Consider the following 14511-nt stretch of genomic DNA (forward strand, 5'->3'; position numbering starts at 1 on the left):
TATCCGTTGCCTCAGCGGCAATCACTGCGTACTACCCCAGCTCGTTTGTCTCCAGCTCTTCGAGATATCCGATCGGCATTTGTGACGTAGATCTTCCGCCCACCGATTTCTCTCACCGGAACACCCCACCGGGCACACAGCTCTAGTGGCAGAATAAAAAAAAAAATAGCTTGCCATTTGACTTTCCCTTCGCAACCTCTGCCTGACTCTCAATTCTCCGAGGCCGATCTCGACTCCTGGTACGAACTTGACCGTCGTCGCATCGACCTCCCATGGCCGCGTCCAAAACTTCCGTCCAGCCCGCCAACAAGCAGCGCATTGCGGTGCTGACCTCGGGCGGCGATGCCCCTGGCATGAACGGCGCGGTCCGCGCTGTCGTTCGTATGGCCATTCACAGTGGCTGTGAGGCATATGCCGTACACGAGGGGTACGAAGGCTTGATCAATGGTGGAAATATGATCAGGCAGGTGCACTGGGAAGATGTCCGTGGCTGGCTCTCCAAAGGAGGAACTCTGATCGGATCTGCACGATGTCCCGCCTTTCGAGAAAGACCCGGCCGCCTTCGCGCGGCCAAGAACATGGTTGAGCGTGGCATCAACGCCCTAGTTGTATGCGGCGGGGATGGCAGTTTGACCGGGGCTGACGTCTTGCGCGCGGAATGGCCTGGACTTCTGGAAGAACTCGTTCAGAAGGGGGAGTTCACCGAGGACCAGGTTGCTCCATACAAGTCATTGAGCATCGTCGGTCTGGTGGGCTCGATTGATAATGATATGTCTGGTACTGATGCAACGATTGGCTGCTATTCTTCCTTGACTCGCATTTGCGATGCGGTCGACGAAGTCTTTGACACCGCCGCCTCGCATCAGCGAGGTTTCGTCATCGAAGTTATGGGACGGCACTGCGGTTGGCTTGCTCTGATGTCCGCTATCAGTACAGATGCCGACTGGCTGTTCATCCCCGAGATGCCGCCACGTGACGGTTGGGAAGATGATATGTGTGCCATTATCACTAAGGTGGGTAATCTTTGGCGCTTTCACACAGCGCCTAGCTAATGGATCCAGAACCGAGAACGGGGTAAACGGCGAACCATTGTCATAGTTGCAGAAGGTGCGCAGGATCGCAACCTTAACAAAATCACGTCGAATTCCGTCAAGGATATCCTTAGCAGCCGACTGGGCTTGGATACGCGAGTGACCGTCCTGGGACACACCCAACGAGGTGGCCCTGCTTGCGCCTACGATCGATGGCTGTCGACTCTTCAAGGAGTTGAGGCGGTCAAGGCCGTTCTCGATATGAAGCCCCATTCACCCTCGCCCGTCATCGTCATCCGCGAGAACAAGATTGGACGGGTGCCTCTGATGGAAGCGGTCAAGAAGACCAAGGACGTTGCCGAGAAGATCAAGGCTAAGGATTTTGAATTCGCGATGAACTTGCGCGATTCGGAATTCAAGGAGTATCACAGAGCCTACATCAACACTACGACAGTAGATCATCCCAAGCAGCGGGTGCCTGAGGATAAGCGCATGAGAATTGCTATCATCCATGTCGGAGCTCCAGCTGGAGGGATGAATCCTGCAACCCGTGCTGCAGTTGGATACTGCCTGACTCGAGGCCACACACCAATTGCCGTTCATAATGGGTTCCCTGGCCTCGTTCGCCATCATTCTGATAAGCCGATTGGATCGGTCCGTGAGGTGCAATGGCTAGAATCAAACAATTGGGTCAATGAGGGAGGCTCAGAGATTGGGACCAATCGAGGTCTTCCCAGCGAAGATCTCGAGGGCACTGCTAGAGCCTTTGAGGTACACAAGTTTGATGCTCTTTTCATCGTTGGAGGTTTCGAAGCGTTCACTGCGGCCAGTCAACTGCGGCAAGCCCGGCAGTATTACTCTGCATTCAAGATTCCCATCGTCGTGCTCCCAGCCACTATCTCTAACAATGTGCCTGGGACAGAGTACTCGCTCGGCAGTGATACTTGCCTGAACGCTCTCGTCAACTTTTGCGACGTTATCCGGCAATCCGCGTCGTCGTCCCGTCGCCGCGTATTCGTCGTTGAGACGCAAGGTGGGCAGTCTGGATACATCGCGACGACGGCAGGACTCGCTGTAGGGGCCACGACAGTGTATATTCCCGAGGAAGGAGTCAACATCAAAATGCTCTGCGAAGACATCGAGTTCTTGCGGGAGAATTTTGCTTCTGATCGTGGGGCCAACCGTGCCGGCAAGATCATACTGCGCAATGAATGTGCCTCTAAGACGTACACGACTCAAGTCATTGCCGACATCATCAAAGAAGAGGCAAGGGGCCGCTTCGAGTCCCGTGCAGCGGTTCCCGGGCATTTCCAGCAGGGTGGCAACCCGTCCCCCATGGACCGCGTCCGCGCCCTGCGAATGGCCATCAAGTGCATGCAGCACCTGGAAAGCTTCGCTGGCAAGTCCAAGGATGAAATTGCTGCAGATGATTATTCGGTCACCGTCATCGGGATCAAGGGCTCCCAGGTGCTCTTCTCGCCCTTGGGCGGCCCGAATGGTCTTGAATCGACCGAAACGGACTGGGCAAAGCGGCGTCCCAAGCACGAATTCTGGCGGGAAATCAAGGGACTCGTGGATTTGCTTTCTGGACGGTCCAAGGTCGGTTCAACTGAAGGCGAGGGTTGGACCTGTTCCGAGAGTATGTGATTCAGCTGGCATTCTATTCCCTTTCTCCCAGTCTGTGGTTGCTCCCAATCATCTTCAAATCGCCTCTCCTCGTCAACTCCATGGATAACGTTGAAATGATGTAGGTTTTGTCGAAGATACGCCGGAACTCCTATGATTTCTTCCAAGAATTGATGATTTCGCGTACAATCGGTTACGAATGGCTTGGGACATGTTGTTTCACGAAAAAGACATGGCCGGAACTAGAATTCGTGTCCCAATGATACAGGCAAGATCGTAGGCTGTAATATTTTTCACTTGTTGTCATGTTGATTCTCTCTGAATTCGACAATACAGACCACGGATGGTTTTCTCCCTTCTCATGTATTATAATGAATTCGGTCTGGAATATGATGTGGACACGGTTTCCTGCATATGATATAGACTGAAAGCCAATGGTCGTTTAATCAAGGAAAAGAGCACCCAACTTGACGGTCTGAATGTAAACAGCCGGAACCTCATTGAAAGAACCTGTTCTTCGGAGAATCTGGGGGGCTCACATGTAGGCCTACAAATGCACGGAGACGACCAATTTTGATGCTAGATTTTTGTCAGTCTCGCAAGAAAGGCAAAGTGCAAGGCTCGTTCCCAGCAGGTTGTGCTACCAGTGCAGGCCGAATCCGGCCAGGAGACGCAATAGAGGATCCTAAAAAAAAAAGCCTACTGAACGTACAGTGACATGGTCTTTGCTCTCCATAGCCAAGTTGTCCGTCGGACGACTACATGTACCTAACAATCGCAGCAGTACTGCTATCATTTGATCTGCCCATTTGATCATGTGAGATTGAAGCCCTACATGTAGACTCGAAGGTTGACAACCGTCTTCGTGATGACCGCATGTTTACGCGAAGCAGTTACATTTTGGCCATAATAATCACAAATACTCTACGTGATATTGTCAACCAAACGCTGTACATTGTTGTAGATTGTTCTTGTGTAGGCTAGTTGCTTGTCGCACTAAAGTCTCAAGTCTATCGGGCGGATTCTCCCCAAGTCTTTTTAGCAAGCACTCGGCGCAGGTCGTACTACTACGACTACTTACTACCTACTACTATTCAGCCTGTTTCCATCAACCGAGGTCCAATGAGTTACACCATGCGACTTTCCAAGTTGAATCTCACTCAGAAAAGCAAATCCCTGCAGTCTGCATGATGATGTGTCTGCGATGATGACTCCTTGAGGGCATGCATCGACCCATCCCATCGCTGTGAGCTGCAGGTAGTAGTACTCACTTGCAGTAGTTACTGTTGTACTACGAATTGCCTGGATCTTGATGATCAACCGAAATTCTCAGCACTCGAAAATAAAATGACCATATCCATAGTCTGTGCCAGTACTTCCGTGGTCGACACTCAACAGCCAGTGGAGGAGTGTGGCGGAAGGCCGATCCATGGCCTGACAGACGATGCTTACGCGTAAGTTACGAGCTAAGATTACCTACCGATCAGCTGCAATGTGCCAATGTGGGTCATTCTCTGGTCTGGCCAATACAGTACATGTAGCTATCCATCATACGGCAGAGTGCGCCATTTTGCTTTTCCGTTGATTTCTGGTTCCTGAAATGAGTTTGAATCTATGGTAGGGCTGTTCAAAGAGGACTCCGATAAGGAGACGAAAGTAAGTACTGTACATAGGTTATTCCGTAATACGGAGTGCAAAGTACGACGATTCCAGAACCACGGACTGGAGAGATTTGGATGTGGATGAGGATGCCTGGTCCCGAAAGGCTTCGCAGTTGGAACGCAGTGTTACTCGCAGTTAGGCTCCAAGCCACAGGACGGTTGCTCCATCCTTGACTGAACCCACGGGCCAACGATGATTTCGCCGAATCAATCCATTCCCCCACACCGTCCAGGGCTCCAGGCTTATTTCGATCGGGTTAGAGAGATGTGGCTGGAGCCGCGATTTGTCATTGCTCAGCCAAATTTTGCGGTGAGATTATTGGGGCAAAAGGGGCTGAGCGGGAGCCAGTTGGAAAAGGACCGAACCCCAAGCCCTGTTAGGCCTAACTACTTAAGTGTTAGTTATTGCGGGCGACGCGGTTCTTTCGGCAAAGCCCGCAGAGGTTAAGGAATTGCATGAGTTGGCGGTCCGGGGGCCATGATTTAAAAAGATGCTCTCCGGTCCTTGCAATCTCTCTCCATTGCAAGAACATCTCTCGCTTGTCCGTTTGTGCAGATAGATTTTTTTCGCCATTGATCCCTCGATACATAATCTTCCTCCAGAGATCTTTGCACCAAAATGCAGTACAAACTCCTCGTGGCAGCAGCTCTGCTGGCTCCGACACTGGCCATCCCCGATCCGGAGCAGCCGGCAATCACGCCTCCTCCTTCCCTCCAGCGCGCGCAGCGCCAGCGCGTTGCTCGCGACCTCCTCGACGGTCTCAGCGACGACCTCGGGGCTATTGCCGGCGACCTCGCCGATCTCGGTGGCGACTTCCTCTCCCTGGGCGAGGGCATCGGCAGTGCGGCCCGGAGTCACGCAGAGTCGATTGCTTCCAACTTCCAGACCTGGGGCCAGGATATCTCCTCCAAGTGGGATCAGTTGACCAGCGTTGCGGCCACCGCCGCGACGTCCCGCGCGTCCGAAGTCGCCAGCAGCGCCCTGAGCATCGCCAGTGAAGCATCCGCCCGTGCCAGCTCCCTCGAAGAGGACGCTCGCTCCGTCACCGACTCGGTGCTCGCTTCCCAGGAGTCCGTCTGGGCCTCGCAGGCCGCAAAGATCGCCTCCAATGCCGACAATCTGGCCCAGTCGCTCTCTTCCAAGTACGATATCACCGCCGCTGCCACGCCCACGGACTCGGACGTTTCGACCTCCGATCAGTCGGACTTTGCTCCCGCTGCCACCGCGAATCCCATCGGTGTGGCTATGGCTGGTCTGGTCGGTGCCGTTGCCCTTGCTCTGTAAGGCGCGGCTTCGATTCCGTCTGCGCCGTTCTTTCTTCGGGGGTGCTCGAGAGCACACACAATCCCAATTGATACCCAGGGTCGATGATGGAAATGGTTTTGTGATTCTTTTTCTCTTCTTCAATGTCAAAGGCGTCATGTCCATTATCAAGATTATGACATTGTATTATGGTATATATTCTGATGTATGATTCTTTGTACGAATGTTGATCACCGACTCGATGGTCTCATTGCGGTCTGCGTGCTTTTCGTAGCCATGTCATCAGATATCACCTCCAAGACAAACATTATTTCAGCATTCGAAAATAAATCTTCGATAAATGCTCTGGTCAACCCACCAAAAGGCAGACCATCTCTGAGAAGGGGCAGTGTACTTGTGCGAGACCATAATCAAGCATGCTGAGTTACTTTGACAAGCAATCGACATGTTTCTGTCGCTTACAAGCACTTTGAACTCTGCAAAGTTTAATCAACATCCCAGATGCAATCATGAATGAAGTTCAACATCTGAAGCTTCCAGAAACGGAAATGATGTGTCAATATGAGCCCTAAATGTAGGCGAGCGAGAGACTCATCAATCTGGTTAGGATAACATGATCTTCAAAATTGCGCCCATAGATCTACTGAGTTTGACATGCGGTCCACGGTCGGTTTCAATCCAAGTTCTGTCATACTGAGGGGAGACATTGCTTTTGGATCACTCGCTGTAAAATCAGACACGACAAACTGGACAGCCTCATCATCCAAGAACATTCTGGATCGCACTCTCCATCAACAGCTTCGCGTATTGCTGGTGCAGCCATTCGATCCAGTACGGCATAGGCTTGTCCTCCTTGTTTCCCGACAAGCCGTTGAAGAAGAGCGACTTGAGATAGAATTCCGCCACGCCCTCCTCCTTCTTGACGGCGAGCGACATCTCGAACAGACCGTCCGCCTCGCGAACCCCCGTCTTCAATGGGGAATCACCACAGCGCACGATGATGCGGTCGTCCGTCTTCTCAATGACTTTGAAATGATCGGTCATCTCCGTGCCGACCTCGTACGTCGACCGGCGCAGCTCATCGGTCGACCATAGCTGGTGCGCGGTCCGAGGGCCTTGGTATTTGCGTGCTAGATAAGCACGCTGGAACGCGAATCCTGGGATTTGACCGTTTTATCAGTGAAAAGTTTCTCGTGGCCTTCGACGGTAGTACTACTATTTTTACTTTTTTTTTTTTTTTTTTTTTTTTTTTTTTTTTTTTTTTTTTTTTTTTTTTTTTTTTTTTTTTTTTTTTTTTTTTTTTTTTTTTTTTTTTTTTTTTTTTTTTTTTTTTTTTTTTTTTTTTTTTTTTTTTTTTTTTTTTTTTTTTTTTTTTTTTTTTTTTTTTTTTTTTTTTTTTTTTTTTTTTTTTTTTTTTTTTTTTTTTTTTTTTTTTTTTTTTTTTTTTTTTTTTTTTTTTTTTTTTTTTTTTTTTTTTTTTTTTTTTTTTTTTTTTTTTTTTTTTTTTTTTTTTTTTTTTTTTTTTTTTTTTTTTTTTTTTTTTTTTTTTTTTTTTTTTTTTTTTTTTTTTTTTTTTTTTTTTTTTTTTTTTTTTTTTTTTTTTTTTTTTTTTTTTTTTTTTTTTTTTTTTTTTTTTTTTTTTTTTTTTTTTTTTTTTTTTTTTTTTTTTTTTTTTTTTTTTTTTTTTTTTTTTTTTTTTTTTTTTTTTTTTTTTTTTTTTTTTTTTTTTTTTTTTTTTTTTTTATTTTTTTTTTTTTTTTTTATTTTTTTTTTTTTTTTTTTTTCGTCCATTCGGCCTAAAAAAAAGTATAGTACTGTACTTACCTATCCCACCCCAAACGCCAGCACAAAATGCCTCGACGAGTTTCCCCTTATTCTCCAATAGACGCGGGTGTATTTGCGACAACGGGACTTTGCGCACCAGGATGTCGTTGACGGTCGCATTTCCGTTGGGGTTCTGCGCGCGATGCGCTGGGGAATTCCAGAGGTAATCCGAGGGCGGCAAAGGGTCAATTTTACAGTTGCGAGTCCAGATGAAGAAGGACCCGACAACCGCTGTGCCGCTGTACGCGGTGAGCTTGATAGAGCGGCTGATGAGGCCCATTGCGCCGAGTCCAGGACGAATTGAGCTCGAATGCCTCAGAATACGTTTGAAGCAGGGAAAAAGGAGCGGCGATCGGAGAAGTGTCCGGGACTAGGTTACGGAGAACGGGGCTCGTATTGTTGTTGAGCGAAGGATGCTTCTTCTTTGACTTCTTTCCACTGTGGTCGACAGTAGGCTATCCGAAAGGGAAATCGGAAGCTTTCCGCCCAAGCTCAGCTCTTCTCGGAAGCATCATTTTATTACAATTAATTTCTGCAGGTATTTAAGTATCTTGAAAAGCTCCTGGAGAGCTGCCTGAAGGAATTGAAAACCTCGCACTTTCCTCCCCACATCCAGCTGCCCCCCCACTAGGCAGGATATTTCCATCCGCCCAACTGATGACTAAACTTACCGTACTTGGTAATCAACTTGAGTCGACGACGTTGCAGCTGCTCGTGTCCGGAGTGCACTCCGTCCAGTCGGCCCTCCGGCGGATCACTGATATGCGCCAGTACAAGTCGAGGAACATGTCAATCACTACTGGTCGTGTACCGAACCTAAAGGAACCCACAGCTCAAACAATGACTGGATTAGTACCCCGCACAATGGACTCTTCAGTTGGTCTCCTCCATATTAACACCTCCAAGTGTGTCTTATCAAAGGGCCGTCGCGGGTTGAAAGCAACGACCGAGTCCAGAGTTTCGTCGAATCAGCTCCCAAATTCTCCAGCGATGTACCACTGTAGTAAGAACCGCATGTAACGCCGTCCCGGCTTTCTGGTTTACCGTGGACTCCATGCGCTGGTCATGAATGATAAGCGGTATGTTAGGTAGCTAGTCTAGATCAAGCTGGTCTCGTGTCGCGCGATAGTACAAATCAACCGGCTTCCTCCTTCGTCGTGGGATGATACCTAGGTAGTAGGCTGAGATCTCAATCGTGAGTGCCCTCTTGTGACCTTCTCGCACCTGGACACACGCGACACAATGGCAATCAAGGAGGGCGCGTCGGAATCAAAACACGCGGAAGACCCAGTCAAACCTGGGGTACACGCAATCACTGCGACTCGCGATATCACCATCGCCGAGCACGAGACCGGATTCTGGGCTGCCGTGCGCCAATGGCCGACCGCGGTCTTCTGGGCCGTCTTCTTCTGTATCGCCGTTGTGATGGCGGGCTTCGATGCACAATTAGTCACATCGTTTTATGCGCTGCCAGCTTTTCAAGAGAGGTTCGGACACCCGTATAAGGATGGACATATCATTCCGGCAGAGTGGCAGACAGCTTTAGGAATGGTACGTTGCTCTTTTTTTCTCCCTCCAGCGATGGCTAACGAGAGGCCTCTCAGGGAAACCCCGTCGGTCAGATCCTCGGCGCATTGGCCTGTGGCTGGCCACTGGAAAAACTCGGTCGCAAACTCACTCTGGCCATCTGCTGCATCTGGTCGATTGTCTTCGTCTTCGTACAGTTTTTCGCCACGTCGATCGGCATGCTTTGCGCCGGTTTGGTGTTGGGGAGTCTGGCATTCGGTTTCTACGTGGTGATTGCACCCACTTATGCGTCGGAAGTGTGCCCTCTGGCGTTGCGAGGCGTGTTGACGGCATCGGTCAATCTGGCCTTTGTTATCGGCCAGTTTCTCGCGCAGGGTGTCTCGGCCGGGTTCGAGAGCCGTCGCGACGAGTGGGCATACAGGGCACCGTTTGCCATGCAGTGGATCTGGCCCGTCGTGCTTCTCGTGGGCTTGTTGTTTGCCCCGGAGAGTCCGTACTGGTTGGTGCGCAAGGGACGATTTGATGACGCACGCAAGTCATTGGTTCGACTTGCTTCACCCAAGCACAAGCCGGACATCGATGGGATGCTCTCCATGATTGAGCAGACGGATCTTTTGGAGCGGGAGATCGAGGCCACCACAACCTACTGGGATTGTTTCAAAAAGGGAAACCTCTTCCGTACAGAGATTTCCATCATGGTGTACCTGATTCAGGTGATTGGAGGTAACCCGATGATTGGATATGCCAACTTCTTCTTTGAGATGGCCGGCTTGGATTCGTCAGAGGCATTCAACAGTAAGTTCCAAAGTCAAACAGTCTCCCCGCTGTACTGACCTCTCTCAGTGGGTGTTGGGAACACTGCGCTGGGTTTCGTGGGAACGTGCCTGTCCTGGCCGTTGATGCACAAGGTAAGTTTCTATTTGACTATCACAATTGACGTGTTTACATAAACTTTGCGCTCATAATCTTTTACCCCAGTTTGGCCGCCGCACCATCTACAGTACCGGGATGGTGATAATGACCATTCTCCTCTTCGTCATCGCCTTCCTCGACTTTGGCCGCAACAACAGCGGCCCTGTCTGGGCACAAGCCTCGCTGATGGACGTTTGGACGTTCATCTACCAAACTTCCGTGGGCCCGATTTGCTTCGTCATCATCTCCGAAATCTCTGCCACTCGCCTGCGTGGACGCACCATCGCCATTGCGACCGCTGTCCAGGCCGCAGCCAGCATCGTCTTCACCGTAGCCATGCCCTACATGCTCACGGGGAACCAGGGCGATTGGCGCGGAAAGACCGGCTTCCTCTTCGGCGCCATTAGTTTCCTGTGCTGCATCTGGTGCTATTTCCGCCTTCCAGAGTCTCGAGGTCGGACGTTCGAGGAGCTGGATATCCTCTTTGCGCGCAAGGTGCCTCCAAGGCAGTTCGCCAAGTATGATCTGCTCCAGGAAGAAAGCAAAGCCGATGCGTAGTTTGAATGTTTGGGAGGAGGAGATGAATAATGCTGTTTCAGGGTCCCGCGGTTTGCTCTCTAAATTCGCTAAGTAAGTAGTTGCCCGGAGCAAAACGATGTCGAATGATGAGTCGTTGTTCTGCAGAAGCCATCGTATCAGTTTGCATTTGATTCATCAGAACTTGGTATCGTAGTTGCAGTTGGATTCCCACCGAATGGATTGTTCATGAGTACTAGTTATTAAGCTCGTCGTTTCGGCACTGTGATAAATGTCGGAGTTAAGGGTTGACTGTCATTACTCATACGGAGTTGTGAGTAGTATAAGGAAGGAGGGACCGGAAACAAGATCGCGAACCCTTCGGAAACCCGGTCGGTCCAGCCCGAAGGCCATCTTCGGAGCTCGGTGTCAAAATGGGTGAGTAGGTGAAGTTAGGGTTGGGACTCCCCGAACTCGAGGAGCCGGAGCATCATCCGAATGCCTGACGATTCGTCGATTCCACCAACAAGACCAAGTCTGACCGAGTCTGACTCTGACCGACACTCGGAAAATAAAACTAAGAACGGACAAGAGCTTGCAAGGAAAGCTTCGTTCACTCCAAGAGAAATCCCCACTCTGAAATTGACGAGCAAATGATAGCATCATCGGTCTTTTCCATAACCCATACTCCATAGCGTTAGTATCGACTCCGACCCTTGAATCCGCGTCTCGCCTTAGTTTGATTCGGACAATAAACGTGATTTCTTATTATTAATTACACGTAGAAGAGTCTGCAGGTTGAGCACGTCGCCTGCGAGTACAAATACCAGACAGTTGTTCATGATGCCGATGCACACGACGGAACATACGACGACGGAACATACGACGACGGAGCACACGACGAGAGACACGACAAAAGACACGAGGAACAATTCCTTTGGACACAATGGGAGAATCGCAAGAGAAACTCTCAACCCGCTCCAGCCCAGAGGACGCGACCGAGTCCGTGGCACCCGAGAGAACGTCGGATAGTGCAAAGGCGGCACCTCCTAATGGCGGGTTGGAAGCATGGCTGACCGTTTTGGCCGGATTCTGCCTCTACTCCAACGCTTGGTCAGAACACACACTTGCCTGGAGAAGCTTGTTTTTTTTCTTGTCCGCATACTGACCCGGTCACCCAAGGGGCTTGTTGAGCACTTTTGGAGCCTTCCAGGAATACTATCAGACCGTCCTTCTTGCAAATGAATCACCATCTGCGATTTCTTGGATCGGCAGTTGCCAATCCACACTGATCGTGTTGATGGGAGTCGTGTCTGGGCCGATGGTAGATGCGGGCTGGCTCCGATCGCTGGTGTTTACGAGCAGCTTCATGGTCGTGTTTGGCATGATGATGACCAGTCTAGTGACGGAGTACTACCAGGTAAGATCATATTCTAGAGATTTTTTTTTTCTTCATCAAGTAATGACTGATGGCGCAGGCCCTCCTCGCTCAAGGATTCTGCGTCGGAATAGGAGGTGGTCTAGGTTATACCCCGGCTTTGGTGGTCATATCCTCCAAGTTCACCACGAAGCGGCCCATCGCCATCGGTCTGGCATCGCTCGGATCAAGCATTGGCAGCGTCATCTTCCCCATCGTATTTCGCCGGCTGCAGCCTAATATCGGATTCGGCTGGGCGGTGCGGGTGATTGCCTTCCTCAATCTCGCACTGGCCCTGATCGCTTGCGGTATTCTCCTACGGCGGCCGGGCAACAAAACTCGGGCACGAAGCTTGATCGAACCCAAGGCGCTGACCGAACCCAATTTCATGCTCCTGGCGATTTCGCTGATTTGCGTGTTTCTGGCATTCTACATCCCGCTATTTTATATCCCCTCCTACGCCCGCACGAAGCTGGGGACCAGCAGGGACCTCTCCTTTTACATGCTGGCCATCATCAACGGCGCCTCGGCGTTTGGCCGAACGACCCCGTTCCTCCTCGGCTCGCGCGTGAAACCGATGTATGTCCTGCTCTTCGCCACCACCGCCAGTGTCATTGCCTTGTTTAGCTGGATTGCCGCGACCAGCGAGGCCGGATTGATCGTGTGGCTGTGCTACTGGGGTTACCTGATGGGAACGCTCGTCACGGCACCCGCGGCGATCGTCGGCCATCCCGTGTTTTGTCCCGATTTCAACTTCATCGGCACTCGGATGGGCATGATGTGGGGGATCTGCTCGGTTGGGGGTCTCGTGGGAACGCCGATTGCAGGCGCCCTGGTGGACCTTGATACGGGCCATTTCCTGCACGCGCAGATTTTTGCCGGCTGTTTGATGCTCGGGGCCATGCTGTTGCAGTTGTGGCCAACTTTTTCCGTCTTTCGACATGATCGAGCAAAGGCCAAGTCTCAAGCGGATCAGAATTCGCATTGAGAATCTAGTATTCAACTTGCCAAAAACGAGTCGATTGGTCTAGTCGAAGCTCTACCTCTAGCTCTAATCTTTAGATTAATGCGATGAATTTCGAGACACTTCAACTCCATGTGCCATTTCCTCATCAGCCACGCTCGTACTCGCTCTTCGCTTCTTCATAATAATGCGCCATATTCCGCCCCATTTGGATGTAGCCGCATTTCTCATAGAATCCAATGTTTTGTTCTGAACAGTCCAGAATCGTCTTGTAGCATCCAACATTCACCGCGATATTGTCCAACGTGTTAATCAATAGCTTTCCGAGACCCTTGCCCTGGTGGTCGGCATTGATCGAGATATCTTCGATATGACCAATAATTCCGAGATTGTGGATGCTTTTTTTTTTTTTTTTGGTTTTTGCGAGTCGTTTGTCAGAACACACTCTTTATTCCTCACAGGGTCAAGTTATCATAACGATTGGGAACGGGAAGAAAAAGGAAGGTACTTTACAATTTCCTTTCCACAACCACCGCCCCCGTGCCGACAATGCGGTCGTGGTTCTTCTTATCGATGATCACGACGCAATAGTACCATCCTTGGCCATGGTTCTTGTGCCAGTCGAATCGCTCGTGGAATTGCGACCCGGTGATGGCCCCCGTGGCGGTCAATGTCTGCAGACACTCGAAGAAGCCACGGTGGTGGTCGTCCCGCGCCAGAGGTCGAACCGTGTACCCTTCCGGGTACTTGGCTGAGATCTCTGGTGAGATCAGTTCCGGGTCGAAGAGGAGAACTTGGTCCGGATGGGCCATGTTTTTTTTGTTCAAATCATAGAACTTTAGTAAGTAGTAGCTTGCCCTGTTGGAACGGGGCTGGAGGAGTCGAAGAAAATGGAGTTTCTACTATGGAGAGTTTAAGATAAGGGTTGTGAACCTTACCATTACATGGTAACATTCCCCTCCTCCGCCACGGATTACTCTCCGAGTGAACGAGTACTACGCTAATCTACTCGAATTACTTAACATGGTAGTAGTTATTCTACTTTATGGTTAAAGTGTGGTTGTGGAAGAAAGGCTAGTGCGAGTCAGAAAAATAGTATCATTGATACACTGCCTCTTCAAACAGCGTCGATCGCACCTGGACTATCGCACACAGTTCGAGAATGAATTCGTACAGGATGACCACATTGGTGAGAATGTGGCCAAGGGTGACAAAGTTCGGCAACACCTCTGCTTGAGGTTCTTGCTCATCGGTTTGCTCCTCCAGCCCGTGTCCATTCTCTGGCGCAGGTCGAAGTTCGCCAGACTCCTCCACCCGGTATGGCTTCGCCAGCCAGCGACGGAGGTTGTCTGCCATCTGCGGGGGGCGAGGACGAGAAGGCGTCCGGCGACGCGGAGAGCTGGCCGGAGTTTGATCACGGTTACTCGGACCAGGGGATTCTAGTCTTGCATCGTAGATCACATCGGCCGTTCGCCCTCGCGGAGAGCCATGGTCTTGATCGGGTCCGGCGCGAGACAGAGGAGCTTGGGACGACGGTCGACTTGGTGGACGAGTAGGCGCCCTCGATTCCATCAGTGTATCTCCGCTATGTAGCAACTCTCGGCGAGCAGCGATCAGAACATCAAAATCCGGAATTTCTTTTCGCCAGGCTTCGATTTGGTTTACAAGTTTCCTCAGAATTTTGACAATAGGCGGCACGCTATCCTCGGACCAGGTCGGTTCCAGCATTGCGTTCTTGATAGCTGCCACAGGATCTGCAGGATTTGACT

The 14511-nt window shown here is 50.4% G+C and overlaps 6 protein-coding genes across 6 annotated transcripts; 4 read left to right on the top strand and 2 right to left on the bottom strand.

Annotated features, from left to right (window-relative positions):
• Nucleotides 1-272: 272 nt before the first annotated feature.
• Nucleotides 273-2814, top strand: VTN31DRAFT_690 (uncharacterized protein; the record flags this gene model as incomplete). The annotated part of the gene is made up of 3 exons (XM_069407561.1): nucleotides 273-1013; nucleotides 1062-2670; nucleotides 2783-2814. The coding sequence occupies 3 exons, from the start codon at nucleotides 273-275 to the stop codon at nucleotides 2812-2814; spliced, it is 2382 nt and encodes a 793-aa protein (XP_069263546.1).
• Nucleotides 2815-4937: 2123 nt separating this feature from the next.
• Nucleotides 4938-5603, top strand: VTN31DRAFT_691 (uncharacterized protein; the record flags this gene model as incomplete). The annotated part of the gene is made up of 1 exon (XM_069407572.1): nucleotides 4938-5603. The coding sequence occupies one exon, from the start codon at nucleotides 4938-4940 to the stop codon at nucleotides 5601-5603; it is 666 nt and encodes a 221-aa protein (XP_069263547.1).
• A 738-nt stretch (nucleotides 5604-6341) lies between these two features.
• VTN31DRAFT_692 (uncharacterized protein) lies at nucleotides 6342-7686 on the bottom strand (the record flags this gene model as incomplete). Its single annotated transcript, XM_069407583.1, has 2 exons — nucleotides 6342-6739; nucleotides 7407-7686. The coding sequence occupies 2 exons, from the start codon at nucleotides 7684-7686 to the stop codon at nucleotides 6342-6344; spliced, it is 678 nt and encodes a 225-aa protein (XP_069263548.1).
• Nucleotides 7687-8648: 962 nt separating this feature from the next.
• Nucleotides 8649-10403, top strand: VTN31DRAFT_693 (uncharacterized protein; the record flags this gene model as incomplete). Its single annotated transcript, XM_069407594.1, has 4 exons — nucleotides 8649-8957; nucleotides 9011-9728; nucleotides 9777-9841; nucleotides 9912-10403. The coding sequence occupies 4 exons, from the start codon at nucleotides 8649-8651 to the stop codon at nucleotides 10401-10403; spliced, it is 1584 nt and encodes a 527-aa protein (XP_069263549.1).
• A 904-nt stretch (nucleotides 10404-11307) lies between these two features.
• Nucleotides 11308-12766, top strand: VTN31DRAFT_694 (uncharacterized protein; the record flags this gene model as incomplete). The annotated part of the gene is made up of 3 exons (XM_069407605.1): nucleotides 11308-11474; nucleotides 11544-11781; nucleotides 11840-12766. The coding sequence occupies 3 exons, from the start codon at nucleotides 11308-11310 to the stop codon at nucleotides 12764-12766; spliced, it is 1332 nt and encodes a 443-aa protein (XP_069263550.1).
• A 124-nt stretch (nucleotides 12767-12890) lies between these two features.
• Nucleotides 12891-13554, bottom strand: VTN31DRAFT_695 (uncharacterized protein; the record flags this gene model as incomplete). Its single annotated transcript, XM_069407616.1, has 2 exons — nucleotides 12891-13140; nucleotides 13256-13554. 2 exons carry the CDS (start codon nucleotides 13552-13554, stop codon nucleotides 12891-12893), a joined length of 549 nt encoding a protein of 182 aa, XP_069263551.1.
• Between the last annotated feature and the right edge of the window lie 957 nt (nucleotides 13555-14511).

The sequence above is a fragment of the Thermomyces dupontii genome, assembly GCF_041956625.1.
Source record: "Thermomyces dupontii strain NRRL 2155 unplaced genomic scaffold VTN31scaffold_1, whole genome shotgun sequence".
In the NCBI taxonomy this organism is placed as follows: Eukaryota; Fungi; Ascomycota; class Eurotiomycetes; order Eurotiales; family Trichocomaceae; genus Thermomyces; species Thermomyces dupontii.